The 16,141-nt window shown below is 33.5% G+C and overlaps 1 protein-coding gene across 1 annotated transcript; it reads left to right on the plus strand.

Annotated features, from left to right (window-relative positions):
- Positions 1 to 8,049: 8,049 nt before the first annotated feature.
- LOC136228686 (chromatin assembly factor 1 subunit FAS2) lies at positions 8,050 to 13,131 on the plus strand. The gene is made up of 13 exons (XM_066017136.1): positions 8,050 to 8,151; positions 8,217 to 8,373; positions 8,673 to 8,784; positions 9,629 to 9,655; positions 9,773 to 9,845; positions 10,138 to 10,241; positions 10,331 to 10,545; positions 10,633 to 10,729; positions 11,557 to 11,629; positions 11,839 to 11,927; positions 12,020 to 12,158; positions 12,462 to 12,562; positions 12,646 to 13,131. Exons 2-13 carry the CDS (start codon positions 8,260 to 8,262, stop codon positions 12,855 to 12,857), a joined length of 1,356 nt encoding a protein of 451 aa, XP_065873208.1. The 5' UTR covers positions 8,050 to 8,151; positions 8,217 to 8,259; the 3' UTR covers positions 12,858 to 13,131.
- Positions 13,132 to 16,141: the final 3,010 nt, after the last annotated feature.

The raw sequence follows: 16,141 nt of genomic DNA on the forward strand, positions 1-16,141 counted from the left end.
GGACAAAAAGAAAAACTAAAACGTGAAAATGCAAAAAAAAACACAATAACGTGAATAAACATGAAAACGTGACAAAACGCGAAAAATACGAAAAACATAAAAAAATGTGAATAACACGAAAAAGTAACAAAAAGCGAGAAATACAAAAAAAAAAACGAAAACGCGAAAACGGGAAAAACGAAAAACTAAAACGAAAAAATGCAAAAAGAAACACGAAAACGTGACAAAATGGAAAAAATACGAAAATGTGAATAAACACGAAAAACAAAAAAAAAACTTGAAAAACATGAAAAAATGCAAAAAAACATGAAAATATGAAAAAACGTTATAAACGCATTTTTCACATTTTCATGTTTTCACGTTTTTGTGTTTTTCGTTTTTTTCGTTTTTTTTATTTTTTTTTCGATTTTTTCACAATTTTGTGGTTTTCCACCTTTTTCATGTTTTTAATATTTTTTAAGGTAAATTTCAAATAAAATCCCTGTGGTTTCACTAATTTCCAGATAAAGGACTGTGGTTTACTTTTTGTCAAAACGATGATGGAGGTTTCACACTTGGATTAATGCTATTAAAACCATCTTTAACGTCCTGAAAATGAAAATTTTCAAGAATTAAAGTTGTTCAATGTCATATTTTGTATAGAACTACATTTTCGATTTTCGAAAATCATCTTTTTTGGAACTTTCTCTCTTTAAACATTAACTTTCTCTCTCTTTACCAAACATCATCTAAATAATCTTAAAATAAAAAAGTTGAAGAATTAAAGTTTGCTTAGAGTATTAGTAGTTCTTAAAATATGTTATTTTTGAAGTCGTCAAGGGTGATTTTAACAGTATCAATCGAAAAAGTCCTTATTTTCCTAAAGTTGAAAACCTCAATCCTCGTTTTGACAAAAAATAAACCACAGTCCTTTATATGAAAATTAGTGAAACCACATGGGTTTTATTTGAAATTTACCCTTTTTTTACTTTTCGTGATTTTCAAATTTATTCGTGTTTTTTTCGGTATTTCATATTTCGCATTTTTCTGTTTTTTATATGTTTTTAAAATAATATATATTAAATATTTGAATAATTTTTAATAATAATTAAAATTTTAAAAGAAATAAGAAATTATATTGAGGGTAATATTATCTTTTCAATAAAAAAAATTATCTATTCTATCCTATCTTATTCCACCAACCAAACATAAGAATGGTTATTCCTAAAAAATTTCTACTTCATTCCTCATTATTCTATTCCTTTAGAATAATAATTCTATTCCATTCCATTCTATTCCATGAACCAAACGGCATCTAGTATAATACATCATACCAACCAAATAGTGTCATATGTATACATTTATTTTTTAATGTCAATCATCTCTTATAAAGTGGTATGCATCCCTATTTTTATTCGTGGAGTGTATTACTTTCAGTATATAATAGAAGTTTTTATTCATTCCCTTGCAAAATGAATTGCAAGACAATTGATAAAGCATATGTAACTCTCTCTTTTTATATATTTTAGGGAAAATTGCATGAAATTTTAGAAATTGAATTCTGGCATGTAACTACCTTCATTTGTTCTATATTTCAAATATAGCGTTTTTATATTTTATATTTTTTATCGTGTCATCTTTTTTCTTATTGTTTTATGTTTCTTTCTGTATGGTTATTTCTTTCTTTTTGATTTTTTCATTTTCATTTACCTCTCCTTTGATTTTTCTCTTGATTTGTATTGTGTTCGATTGTTTTGTCATACTTTTTATAGGGTTTTGCAATGGTTAAATGGGGTAATTATGAGTCATAGAGTATCGACCCAGACTATTGTTATAATACACTCGAGCACACGCTCTCTACGACTGCAACTATGAGATAAGTGTACCCCATCGTTATCAAATAATAAATACGGTTAAGTCCAGATATCGAATCTGTAACGTCCGTGTCTAAAATTTTAATTTTTAAAATAGATAGTGTGAATTATTTATAAATTTAAATATATTATAGGGTTCAATTTAATGTTTTTAAGTGTAAATTAAAAGATTTGGGCAAGTTTTATGAGAAGTTATAAAGAATGAGGACTAAAATTAATATTTATCAATTAATTACCTATGTCTACGTATTATTATCATAATTAAGAAAAAAATAATTAAGGATGAGGAAGTAGTATATTTAGGACACATATCATAATAATAATAAATGACTATAAATTAATTATATAAAAACATATGTGTTAGACATAAGTGTTAAGATTTCAATTCATCCAAACTACACATGTCTTAAGAGCATCCCTAGTGCATAGAAACTCTTTGTTACTTATTGATGTGGAGTTATGACTTAGCATTAGAGACTTTGTTATTTTTATGGTTTGTTACCAATAAAAGTAACAAACCTTTTCTTTTCCGTAACTTAGCAAAGAACAGTTATAATAGGGAGAGTGGGCATCACGGGAGGCGCCAGATGCACTGCATCTGGCGCGTGTCATACACGCGCCATGTGAGGCGCGTCTGGCGCCTCCCAAACAGTAATAAAGTTGATTGCTTTTTACTGGATTTTTACACATTCAATCCCTAGGCTTTACTTTAATTATTTTTGTTACCCAGAAAATCACAACCTAATCTAATGGGTTTTTACTACACCTTTTTACTTTTCCCACGTGTCCTTGGATAGATTACAAAGTCCCTAACCTTACACTAGGGATGCTCTAATATAAACAAATTAGAGTACACTTGGCTATTGTCAAAAAAAAAAAAAAAAAAGAAGAAGAAGAGTACACTTGGCTACTTTAAACATATTTTGGATCCACGTGTCAATATTTTAATCATATAAAATATTTATATAACATGTGTCACTCTCAATTAAATTCATATATATATATATACTCTCATTTGAATTCATATGAGATATGACGAAGGAAAAATGATTTCATGATATTGTTATAAGAGATACAAATATTTATTTAAGTTTAGCATTTAGTTATTTTTATTTTATTTGTTTTCAAGGAATACTTATACATTAGGTGCTTTACAAAAATAAAAGAAAGAGTGATATGTAATATTATTATTATTAATTATATTAAAAAAATTGTTTTGCTCACCATTTATGTAGTATACGTTTTTATTATGTTATTAAAAATAAAGAATTTCTTTTAAGTATTATTTTAAAAGAAATTTTGATTTCCTTCCCTCAAGAAATGGTTATTTCTTACTTAAATAGAATTTGAGAAGATGATAAATAATTAGTGTTTTATTTTTACCTATTTTGATTATTTTTATCATTCTTACATTTTTAAGATTATTTTTATATTTTGGAGTTATGGATATTGGGGATTTAAATATTCGATTCGATCGAACTATGAAGAAATAGGACACGAAACCACCAACATTGAATTTCTGACAGCGGCGCGAACCAGTAACTGTCAGCGGATCACACCGGCGAATATTCGGTGACCGATGACGATATTTCGATAACTGTATTTTATACCTAAATTATTTTTAAAAGGTTATAAGTATGATTTTGGGTAAGTCTAGTTTCGATAGTTTCGTCAAATTTTAATAGATTTACGATTAATGAGTTAGCGTTTATCAATTACTAATAGAATATAAATTTTAGACTAGTTGTCCTTTAGATTTATCGAAATGAAATTCCGTATTAAGACTTTTAGCCATGTAATGAGTTTAAAAGTATAATCGGTTCAAAATAATTACTTCGGTTAAAATTATTAATAATTACTTCGGTTAAAAATTACTATCTCAGTGATCGAAAATAATCCAATAAGAATATTTTGATCCTTAAAATTTTTTAAGGAACTTTAACCGTTAGAGTTAAAATAAGTTGAAAATATAAGGACTAATACTGATATTTTCTAAGTAGAGTCGGTATAAGAGTCGAATATAAACTTTGTACAAGAAGTTGAATATAAAATTAGTTCAAATAAACGTATGACAATATAACAAGTCTAATGGTAGATTCAATCTAAAATAGCTATACCGGTTTAATGTTATACGTAACTATTTTTAAAGACAGATAATAAAAATAAGTCTCGTAAAGTATTTGGTTTAAAATTTAGTTTTAAATCATTTATATATAATTTTTGAGTTATTTTGAATATTTTTATTGAATTGCTTGAAATATATTGTTTATATATATGCGATTTTGATTGTAGAATAATTATTTACGATTGCGATATTTTGAAAATTAGAAAATGAATTTAGTATTTTTGGATTGAGAAAGTTGATTCGATTATTGTTATTATTTATGTGATTTTGATTGAAAGTCCAAATATGATTTGTATGTTGTGATATTTGAAAGAAAGACAAAATGGTTTTGTCCATCTAGGATTGCCCGGGGTAGGAGTTGTAAGTTGTAAGACCATACCTAAGGGCGGTATGGCCAGAGTGCACGGTTGGTAGTCCTAACGTTAGGCAAGGTGAAATATAAATAAGATATCTCGATTATTGATATTGTTGATGTTATGAGAATCTACACGGGTGGAAATCAAGGATGGACACACACGAATTTTGTATTATGTTTTGATAATGCTTGAGGATTTGAAAGATAATGTTTTACGTTTGTTTGATTATGAGTTGGTTTGATAAAACGTTTATTTGATTCCGAGTTGGTTTGAGAAAACGTTTATTTGATTCCGAATTGGTTTGGTAAAACATTTATTTGATTACGAGTTGGTTTGATAAAATATTATTCGATTTGATTCGTTTTGATAAAACGTTATTTAATTTGATTCGTTTTGATAAAATGATTTATATATAAAATTATATAGTAATAAAGTGAAGTATACAGTTAAATCATTAACGTGTCAATAAGTTAAAACGAGTTAATAAAGTACGAGAACTACCTAAAATAGGTAGAACTACGTGGCTTTGATTCCCGGTTTAAATATTAAAAGATGTTCAGGATACGTAGGAAGCTTGATAGAATTATCGAGTCCAAACCAAATAATTAAATAAAACTTTAGGTAGTCCAAATAAATTTTGATCTATCAGAAAATAAGTTCGGCTTTCAGGATGTTAGGCGTTTGTTATCCTATTTTTTCTTTCATGCCCGATGCCGTTTTGGGTCGGGTGTGACAGAATCCATAGGATTTATACCCACAAGTATTAAACTACTCGGTTTTACAACGTTATCTAGGCGATGATTACTTTAGGTTTGGTTCGTGTAACAACTATGAACTACTCCTAAACTATTTGTAAGATAATTTTTTAGCGTTCAAGCCCTCATGGGATGATACAGATTGCGTTAAGTTACAACAAGTAAGAAACAATATTTCAGATTATACACAAGTAACATTTTACTCTTGCAAAGACGATTATCTATAAGCTAACCAACTTCGTCAAGTACTTAGATCGTGATTCCCTCCTATGGCGATTCTAATTTTAATAGATTCAGAAAATAGGGCCGGTAAGTGTCATGACTTGTTAATCATACGGTTTCCGGTTTGTCAATTTCGGTGAGGCAACGCTTATATAAATCCTAATGGATTTCAGAGTTTGTAATCAATCTACACAATAATATTTGAAAATAAATCGTTAACTTCTGATGACAATCAATAACCTTTTTATCTAAAAAAAAGCACATTCACACATTGACAAAAATATAGACCACCAAATTGAATTGCAACCGTACAAAATGAATTTAAGCATCATTTTTGTTTATAAACTATCAAATTAGTAAAAAAATTAAAATGTCCATTATATGATTTATGACTTCGATTTAGGAGGCTATGTTTTAGAAGGAATTAATTTTTTTTTTTTTATCAATGTGTAAATATAAATTTGAAAACGGTTAAAAACATAGGACTATATTTACAATTTACAAATTGGGCATACCACGTTTTTTTTTCTTTTTTACTTTTTCTTAAAAAGAATTGAAAACGCTACCTAACTAAGGCCTTGCTCTTTTTTACTTAATTTCAGTATTAGTAAATTCAGTTAAGTTAAGTTAAATTAAATTAAGTTAAGTTAAGTTCAGCAACATTCAGTTAAGTTAAATTAAATTGAGTTAAGTTAAGTTCAGTTAATTTAATTTCAACTTAATAAGTATCATTATTTATTATAATTATAATTATTTATATATAATTTATAATTTAGTATTATTTATTATAATTATAACTATTTATATATAATTTATTATAATTTATATATAATTTATAATTTACTTATTATAATTTATATACAATTTATAATTTAGTATTATTTATATATAATTCATCATTATTTATTATAATTATAATTATTTATATAAAATTTATTATAATTCATATATAATTTATAATTTAGTATTATTTATATACAACTCATCATTGTTTATTATAATTATAATTACTTATATATAATTTATCACTTATTATATGTATAATTTATTATTTTTTATTATAATTATAATTATTTATGTATAATATATCATATATCATTATATATAATATATCATTTATCATTATTTATTATAATTATAATTATTTATATATAAAATATATAATTATATATATAATTTATTATAATTATAATTATTTGGTGCAGTTAAATTCATTTCAGTAACATTCAGTTCATTTCAGTTAATTTAATGTAATTTCATTAAAAAAAGGACAGGGCCTAAACGTGCCTTAAACTCAAAAAACGAAAGAAAAAAGTACAACAATAAATAATTTAGTTTGACGAATTTGTTACGACAATCTCCATGGTTTAAAAGTTTGTAAATAAGATTTTGTGAAATTTGTAGTTAAAGGATATGCAAGTCAATTTTTCAGTTAAACAATATTTGTAGTTTAGCTAATTTGCAAAGTCAGATTTTGTATTTTGAGTAATTCGTAAAACTCGTTATTTTTTTTGAAAGAAAATCAACTCAATTTATTGATAAGGAACGGACGCATCTCGAATTAGGATACTGTCAAGAAATACAGGACAATCAATATGAATGAAAGAATTAGCATAGGAACGTGCATTTCGCGCCATATTATGAGCTGCACTATTCGCTAACCTTGGAACAAAATTCACCACCCAATTTGGATGATTACTCATGATGTTACGAATTATTTCAATTACAGACACGAACTCTGTAAGATCTTTCTTCCTTTTCTTTATGCCTTCAACCACTTCCTTGGCGTCAGACTCAAAAATGACTCTGCTATAATGTATAAGAATTATCCATTCCATACAATTCTTGATTGCTAGTGCCTCCGTCAGTTTAGCAGTTATCAATATAGAGGAAAATATACTCAACCCTGCTAAGAATAATCCCACACTGTCCCGTAAAACTGTGCCTGAACCGAACCCCTCCTCCGCCTCGACGATAGCTGCATCTGTATTGAATTTTACTGTGTCTACATCTGGTTTAATCCACTTCATACTTACAGCCCGCTCCTCTCTTCCCCGTGCCTCAACTCTTTGGATAATAGAACCGATGGCCGCATTTGATCTTCCAACTAACTGTCGACCAACAACCAAACGCATCCTCATACGATCTGCAGGTACTCATTCTTCCGCCTCACTAAGTCGAACTGAAAAACTTGAATCTGCATACCGAGAATCAACAATACGATCAGTCCCATCTCTACAACCTGTGTCGTAGCAAATTTAGTGGACCCGCTAGCCGTTCGTCCAGCTCCTTCATCCACAGTACCAACGACATTGCCGATCCAATTTGTTTCTACCCTGTTCCCACTCGTTCTTTTTAGTTGCTACAAATTGAAGTAAGTAGTCACGACAATAATTTTTTACAAAATGATTGTATTTATAAATTGTACAAAACACATAATCCATGTTTGCAAACTTTTAACAAAACCATAAGATTTATAGTAAATAAAAAATCCCTCATTTTTTTAATTTATTACCGAGTTATGTTTCTGATTCATTGTTACCATTTTGTCATGATCTGACTCATTAATGCATTGTTTTTTTTTATTCAAAAAAAAATCCCCCATTTTATTTGAAAAGAAGAAGTCAAGATTTTTTAGAAAGGAATAAATGTCTTAAATTAAAACAAAAAAGTGTATATTTATAGGATATTCAGCACCAATTGTCAAGTTGAGGTTTGGGCCTAAAAGTTTAGGCCCAATTCATGAAGGCAATACTGGTGTCGTTTCCCGTTTGCTAATTAACTCATCAGCTTGTTTGGTCATTTCCCGCCAAAGCTAAGCTGTTGCCCGCCAAAGCCAAGTACACTTCTCCTTTCTTCTATTCTTCTCCTACTGTCTCTTCAAACTTCCTCCACTTTCTTGCAGATCAAACAACGGAGAATAAATTTGATAAATTAGTGGAAACAAAATGAAGGGAGGAACTGTCCAGATCAATTGGCATGGAATGAAACCTGTCCTAACCCTAGATTTTCACCCGATATCCGGGCTCCTGGCCACCGGCGGCGCCGATTTTGACATCAAGGTACTCTATCACTCTTTAATTTAGTATTCTTACTTTATTTACCGTACATGCGCCGTTTTTGTATTTGAATTATTGTTCGCATGTGATTCCATTTGCTTTTAACTGTTTTGGTGCAATCCGAGGGCGATTTGGATTTTAAATAAAAAATACATCGCCTTACAGGTCTCCATTACTGTTTTTTTGTCAGTAGAGATTTCTGTAAATTAAAAATAATTCGCCAATTTGCTGGATGGATTGAAGACAATCTTTCACTAATTCCATTTGTTTTGTCTTTTTCTTTTTCTGGATTCTACTTTCAGCTTTGGTTAATAGGTTCAGGTGAAGACGAAACGAAAATCCCTGCAGCGACTTATCAAAGTAGCCTATCCTACCATAGTTCTGCGGTGAATGCCCTCCGTTTCTCTCCCTCTGGTAAGAAAAGTTATTCTCATTTGCATTTAGATTTTCCTTTCTTTTTTTTTGAAACAAGATTTTTGTTTCTATTTTGTCAATTTTGTTATGACTAGAAATTGAATATGGATAATAACTCCCTACAGTATATCGTTTACTTTTTCTTTTTTCTGTTAAATGTCCATTCGATTTCAAGTTGTTCATTTGGTTATCATGTATTAATGTATGATTGATTTTTAACATTTTTGCCGTCTTTAATTTTTGTACAGCTGGATTGTCCTTTGTTTGACAGAAGATTAACTTGTGGTGTGGTGATTCTTGCTAGAACCCGTTTTATTCTTTTGTCTTCCATGTTCGTTGAGTCAAGAATTTGAAAGAAGATCTAGAGACAAATGTCATTTGAGAGAGTTGATTGATGGATATTTTTATTATCATTTAAACTTTTGTAGCCATCACTATGTAATAGTGAAATAGCAGGTCCATTCTCCAGTTGGTCAAAGGCAATATGCATATTATATTGAGGTTTTGTTATAGTGTTTTTTTTATCCTTATCTTACCCTTCTACTATACCCACTATATGAAAGATAATTTAAATTTGACAAGGCAATTTCCTCTAACATTGAAAATGGAACTTTAACCATGTGTGGAACTGTAATGAGCTTCCAGCTGCAAGTATATTTATATTCACATATATTTTAGTCCTCTATTTTACCTACTGTTAAGCTTAATTTTGATTTCCTACCCATTATTATATATCCTTCATGAGTGTGGCTGTTCTTATTGCTTTCTCAATGGATAATTTTCTGTTATCATTTTTAGATTTTTCCTATTTGCTCATTTACAATATTATTTTTGTGTTATGCAGGAGAGCAACTTGCTTCTGGTGCTGATGGTATGGGTTTAGCCACAACACTGTTGGCTGTTTATTATAAAATGTGACCAAATGCTTTCCTAGTTCTTTATCTGGATTTAGCCAGATAATATGTTCTTAAATTCGACTTATATGTAGGTGGAGAGATGATCATATGGAAATTACATACAACAGAAACTGGCCAAACATGGAAAGTTCTCAAGACTTTATCGTAAGTGCTGTGCTTCATCTTGAGCTGCTTTATTGCAGCCAAGCCATTCAATATTTAGATTTGAGCCTGTTGTTGTGAGGGATCAAATGTAGATCATGCTGCAATATATGTTTTATAGTGAGCCCCTCAACATAAATTGGCATACCCGTCCAATCAAATATTATATCATATTGGTTCAGTTTGGAAAAGAAGAATAGATATACAATCAATAAAAGGATTGCAAAAGCATACTTTTTATTCTTTAAAAAGCCTATTATATCACTAATTTGTTAGCATTTTCCTTTGCTGTCAGATTTCATCGTAAAGACGTTCTGGACCTGCAGTGGTCTCCTGATTGTGCATTTATTATCTCTGGATCAGTTGATAATTCTTGCATCATATGGGATGTTAACAAGGGTAAGAAAGACCAGAAAAACCCATAGTAGTTAATGGTTAGCCTGCCTTTATTGTTGTTTTTTTTTTTTATCTTGTTTCTGATTTTTCAGGGTCTGTTCATCAGCTATTGGATGGCCATTTCCATTATGTGCAAGGAGTGACATGGGATCCATTGGCCAAGTTTGTTGCATCTATTAGTTCAGATAGAACTTGTCGAGTTTATGGTCATAAGCCTCAGACAAAATCCAAAGGTGTTGAAAAGATGAATTATGTTTGTCAGCATGTAATCACAAAGGCCGAGCAGCAGCTAACAGATGATTCTAAGGTCAGCAAATATCTTGATTATCTCCTATTGCATACTATAAATTTATTTGTTACATTGTATAAACCTCATGCATGCTTTGAGATGCAGGCTTCAAAGAACCATTTGTTTCATGATGAAACATTGCCTTCTTTCTTCCGAAGATTAGACTGGTCGCCTGATGGATCATTTTTACTTGTGCCAGCAGGTATGGACCTGAAATTGTTTTTGATCTTATCGCCCATACTAATGATGCTCAACGTTATCTTATTACTTACCCTTTCGTAAATCATCTCTTCATTTGTAGTACTTTTTTTATTAATATCATCTTAGGCTTCTAAGTTCCTACATTTCCTGGGAAGATGGTTGCAGATCTTAGCTTTTAGACTTAGAAATTTGTTCTCTTTACCTGTGCGTTTCTGGTTGCTTAGATAGGGCAGCTGAGACCTTGAAAACAGCCTAATGGCAGGGCTAGTTGATAGCAGCTTAAACTAGCTGTCCTGCATTAAAATATTCTAGTGTAACTTTATTTTCTGGCTATTACTATTATTCTTGTTTTTCGGGCTTGAGTGATAAGTCACAAATATCTTGTTAATTACCTGTTTAAAATTGTCAAAATTATAGTATCTGCATGCTGTCAACATCTGAGTTTACTATTTTACATTCTGTGAATGAGTGTGCGTTTCTGGTTGCTTAGATAGGGCAGCTGAGACCTTGAAAACAGCCTAATGGCAGGGCTAGTTGATAGCAGCTTAAACTAGCTGTCCTGCATTGAAATATTCTAGTGTAACTTTATTTTCTGGCTATTACTATTATTCTAGTTTTTCGGGCTTGAGTGATAAGTCACAAATATCTTGTTAATTACCTGTTTAAAATTGTCAAAATTATAGTATCTGCATGCTGTCAACATCTGAGTTTACTATTTTACATTCTGTGAATGAGTGTTATGAATGGATTTGCTACTGCAGGTTCTTAGAAAATTACAGCTGCATAAGACACTGTAAATACTGCTGATGATTAAATTTTTCTTTGCAGGTTGTTACAAAATATCACCTGCATCAGACACAGTGAATACTGCTTATGTATTTTCTAGAAAAGATTTTTCAAGGCAAGACATGGAGTTGACCTTGTAACTTATATATATGTATATAACATCTCACAAAGTCAAGCTCTGCTTTCTTTCATCTACTGCCTATTAAAGTCTAAAATTTTCACCCCATGATGAGTTAGAATGGTTCTACTAAAGAACTAAAACTTGAAAAAGGAAAAGCTTCCTTAATCCTGCATTCAGTTTTTTCTTGTTTTTCTTATACTCAGGCCTGCTTTATTGCTCCCTGGTGCCAATAAACCTGTTGTAGTTGTTCGATTCTGTCCAGTAGCTTTTAGCCTTAGGCAATCACATTCAGGTAATTATTCTTCCGTTTTGTCAAAGGCATCGTAGCTACAAAAGTATGAAGGTAATTGGTAAGCTAATTACTGTCTTTGTTGACTTGTGCAGCTGGGTTCTTCAAGCTTCCTTATCGCCTAATTTTTGCAGTGGCAACTTTAAACTCATTATATATCTATGATACTGAGAGTGTTTCTCCAATAGCAGTATTCGCTGGTCTTCATTATGCATCCATAACTGACATAGCATGGTAATTTTATGCCTGTTTTAGAGGCAGCCAGATATTAAATTTCAAAATTTTAACTCGTCTAAAGCCATTGGATTGAGGGTTACCTATGATTTCATGGGTTAGTTAAGGCTTGAAAAATTTGCACGAGATCAGTACTAATCCCATTTTCCCTCAATTTAATGGGTTTATTTGTTGTTGTTAGCTGGAAATGTTTGGTTCTGAAGTGCTATATTAGTCCTTCAATGTTTATTTCTCCTGTGGTTGTGGCTATTAAATTATCTTCTTCTCGTTGAGTTACTTTTTATTTTATTTATTTCATCAAAGGTCTCCCTGCGCGAAGTATTTGGCCGTGTCTTCTCAAGATGGTTATTGTACTTTGGTAGCATTTGAAATTGATGAACTTGGTTCGCCAGTCTCCTTAGCAGGTTTGCTGTGTGGTCATTCATATTGCTGCTCTATTATTGGCTTCCTCGTTTTGAAACCTTATGATGCTTGAAATCTGTTGCAGAACACAAGAATGATATGGTATGTAAGAATAAAAGCCCTGTTAAGATACCAGATGAAAAAATGGTTGAAAATCCTAGTCCTGCACCAGAAAGCAGGAAAGCAGAGGTGGAGAATAATGAAGGGAAGCAGAAATTACCAAGCTCAATTGGTACACCTATCTCGACTAAGCCAGCTAAGAAGCGAATTACTCCAATTGCAATTGATCCTAAATAATCACGAGTGTGTTTTAGGTAAGTCCTTACTGCAAAACCATTTATAGCATTAGGATATTGATCTCTGTCCACTGCCAGTGTTAGTCTTTTTTTTTTCTTTTCCTCCTAATACGAAATGTATTATATACGTACGGCATTCACTTTTCAAGACAGAAAAGTGGCAGTTTAAGTTGTTCCTCCTTGATAGATGATATTGAGTCCAGATCTTTTATTATGTATTTGTTGTTAACTGTGTAGTATCCAGGTTTAGCATACAATAAAAACAGCATTCCGTAGTTATGGTTGTATGCCTGGCTGGTGTAAATATTTTTTGACTGGTACGCATACTGGTGTTTGTTAATTCAATTTTATCAACACTAAGTGGCAATAATATTAGGTTGTAGGATTCATGTGATATGATGATGCATGCATACATGCTAGCAATGTTAGAGATAATTATTATCTCTATAAATAGATTCTTATCTAGTTAGAGTTTCAATTTGTCTATAACCCTAGCTAGGTAGAGTTCTAATACGATTATACTTGTGTATTGTATTCCTATACAAACTACTATTGGCTCACTATAAATACAAGGCCTCTGAGCCATAATCATTAAGGTGATTCAAACCATTATTGTTTATCAATTATCTCTCTCTATCTCCATAATATTCCCATACATCAAACTATACATCTAACATGGTATCAGTAGTATCAACTTCCGCATCTTCCGAATCCTCTAATCATCCTCAATCACCAACCTATTCTCAATACAAAACTGCAGTAGCCGCCACCACCGCCGCCGGTGTCGCAGTTGTAACCATCGCACCTACCGCCGCCACAACATCCGCGGTCGCTCAGAACACGGACGACGCCCTCGGAGGCTCGTTTGCATCTTCAGGGTGGCGGTTCACGTCACCGTTTGTCACCGGAGAATCAGACTTCCTCGCCGCACCCGCCGCCAAAGCCGTCGCGTCAGTTCCACTGCCACAGCAAACGGTGGGCGATTACTTCCCGCAGGAAGTTCGCGACGCACTTCAAACCTACCTGGCGGCCAGCGCCCGCGCGCCCACTACGGTTGGCCCAACGACAGCGGCTCCTGCATCGTCTACGCAGAATGCGCAAACCACAACTGCGGCTGCCGCTGCGAACTCATTGCCTCCGGAGGTACAAGCTGCCCTCCTCGCATATCAGACGGCCAGCGCACGCGCGCCCACCAACGTTCCTCCAACGACCGCAGCCGCTGCCCCATCTGCGCAGATCGCGCAAAATCCCGCAACGGCAGCCGCTGTGGATTCACTCTCTCCGGAGATCCAAGCTGCACTCCTGGCGTTTCAAGCAGCCAACGCCCGCGCGCCGACTACGCTCCCAACGACAACCGCGACTCCTGTTCAACCCGCGAGCCATCTCCCTTCCGCGGCTCCTGTCCAATCCGCGCATGATCAGCGGTTTGTCCAAACTGCAATGCTACCAACACCGACAACGTCCGCCGCTGACGCTGCGGTGCTAGCCGCAATTGCGGCATATCAGGCGGCCGTTCCGCCTTCACGGAATCAACAACTTCCGGTTCAGCAGCCATCTATTCAACCGCAACAATCCTCGACTCCTCCAACTCTATTTTCTCCATCAGTTCTTGCTGCCCTAGCAGCATATCAGGCAGCTGAAGCCAGTAACACACATCAGGTTATTTCTAAATCTCATACTTCACCGTTTTGTTACAATACTCAATTATCCCATGATCCCTCACCATCCTTCTTCTCAAATTCGTTTCACAACACTGTTGATGCACCGTCAAACAATGTTAGACACAATTTTATTTCCTCCTCCATCCCTCATACTACAAACAATCCTGTCCATCCAGAACCTATCTCCACTCATGTTGAACAACCAAGACAACCACCCACAAATATCAACATTAACATCAAATTAATCCCGAACAACTACAAAGCATGGAGAATGTCCATGGAATCTACCCTTCAAACCTATCATCTTCTTCCTCACATTCTTAGTTCAACACCACCTCCACCCAAATTTATTCCTCGAACAGGTTTTGTGACATCAGCTGTGGATTTAATCATAAATCCATCTTTTATTCAATGGGATGATGTAGAAAATGTGGTTAGGACTTTACTCCTAAATTCAATCACCGAAGAGGTGTTTTCTGAGATTGCATATCTCAAATACTCACATGATATTTGGCTAGCCTTAGAGGATGCCTACGGGCTTATTACAGGCAGCAAGCAGTTTCAGATGGGAGTCGAACTGCATGAGCTTGAGCAAGGGGGAATGTCTGTCACTGCGTATATGCAAAAAGTGAAGTCCATCCTTGATGATCTGGCTGCCTAAGGGAATCCTTACCCTCGACATCTACTACCGTCAGTTCTTTACAAGGGTTTAGCAGAAGAGTATCGCTCCACTGTCCAGAATCTTGTAACTCAGCGCGGTACAAACATCAACTATCAAGAGATTTTGCACAGCTTGAAGACAGTTGAGGGCATGATTCAATCAACCAGAAAGACAACTCTGCTCCAGCCTGATGGTGTATCAGCACATCGGGAGGCAAATGTATCCACCATGGAAACAAATCAATCAAAGAAGCAGAATCCAAAGAAGAGAAGAAGTGGCAAGTGCTACAATTGTGGTGATCCAAGCCATTGGGCTGACAAGTGCAAAAGACCAAAGAACAATTCAAGAGCACACTACAATCCTGGACCACAAGCGCACATGGCATGGCAACAACCACCAAATCCATTCATGGGTCCTAATCAGCCGTGGTATCCAGACACAGGAGCAACCAATCACATGACGACAAATCCGACTCAACTTCATCAAATGCAGCCATATCCAGGATATGATACAGTTCAGTTTGGCAATGGTCAAGGTTTGCAAATTTCTCACTTTGGAAATTCAAATATTAATAATTTGAAAATTAATGATGCCCTACTTGTTCCCAAGCTTACCAAATCTTTATTATCTGTTCAAAAATTTACCCGTGACAACTCATGTTTCTTTGAATTTTGGCCTAACCATTTTCTTGTGAAGGACCAAACAACTGGGGAAATCCTGTTACGGGGCCCGAGTAAAGATGGGCTTTATGTGCTTACACCCACCCTGAAGGAGGCGCTAGTTGGAGAGAAGGTGTCTTTTGAAAGGTGGCATGCACGGCTTGGACATTGTCAGAATCAGACAGTCAGCTCAGTTCTCAAAGGAAACAATCTATCCTCTTCAAAACCAGTTAGCAATTGTTCTTTTTGTCCATTAGGCAAGCTTGCTAGAAGCCCTTTACCCTCTATTAGTCGCTCTAGCACA

The sequence above is a fragment of the Euphorbia lathyris genome, chromosome 5 (genome assembly GCF_963576675.1).
Source record: "Euphorbia lathyris chromosome 5, ddEupLath1.1, whole genome shotgun sequence".
Classification (NCBI taxonomy): Eukaryota; Viridiplantae; Streptophyta; class Magnoliopsida; order Malpighiales; family Euphorbiaceae; genus Euphorbia; species Euphorbia lathyris.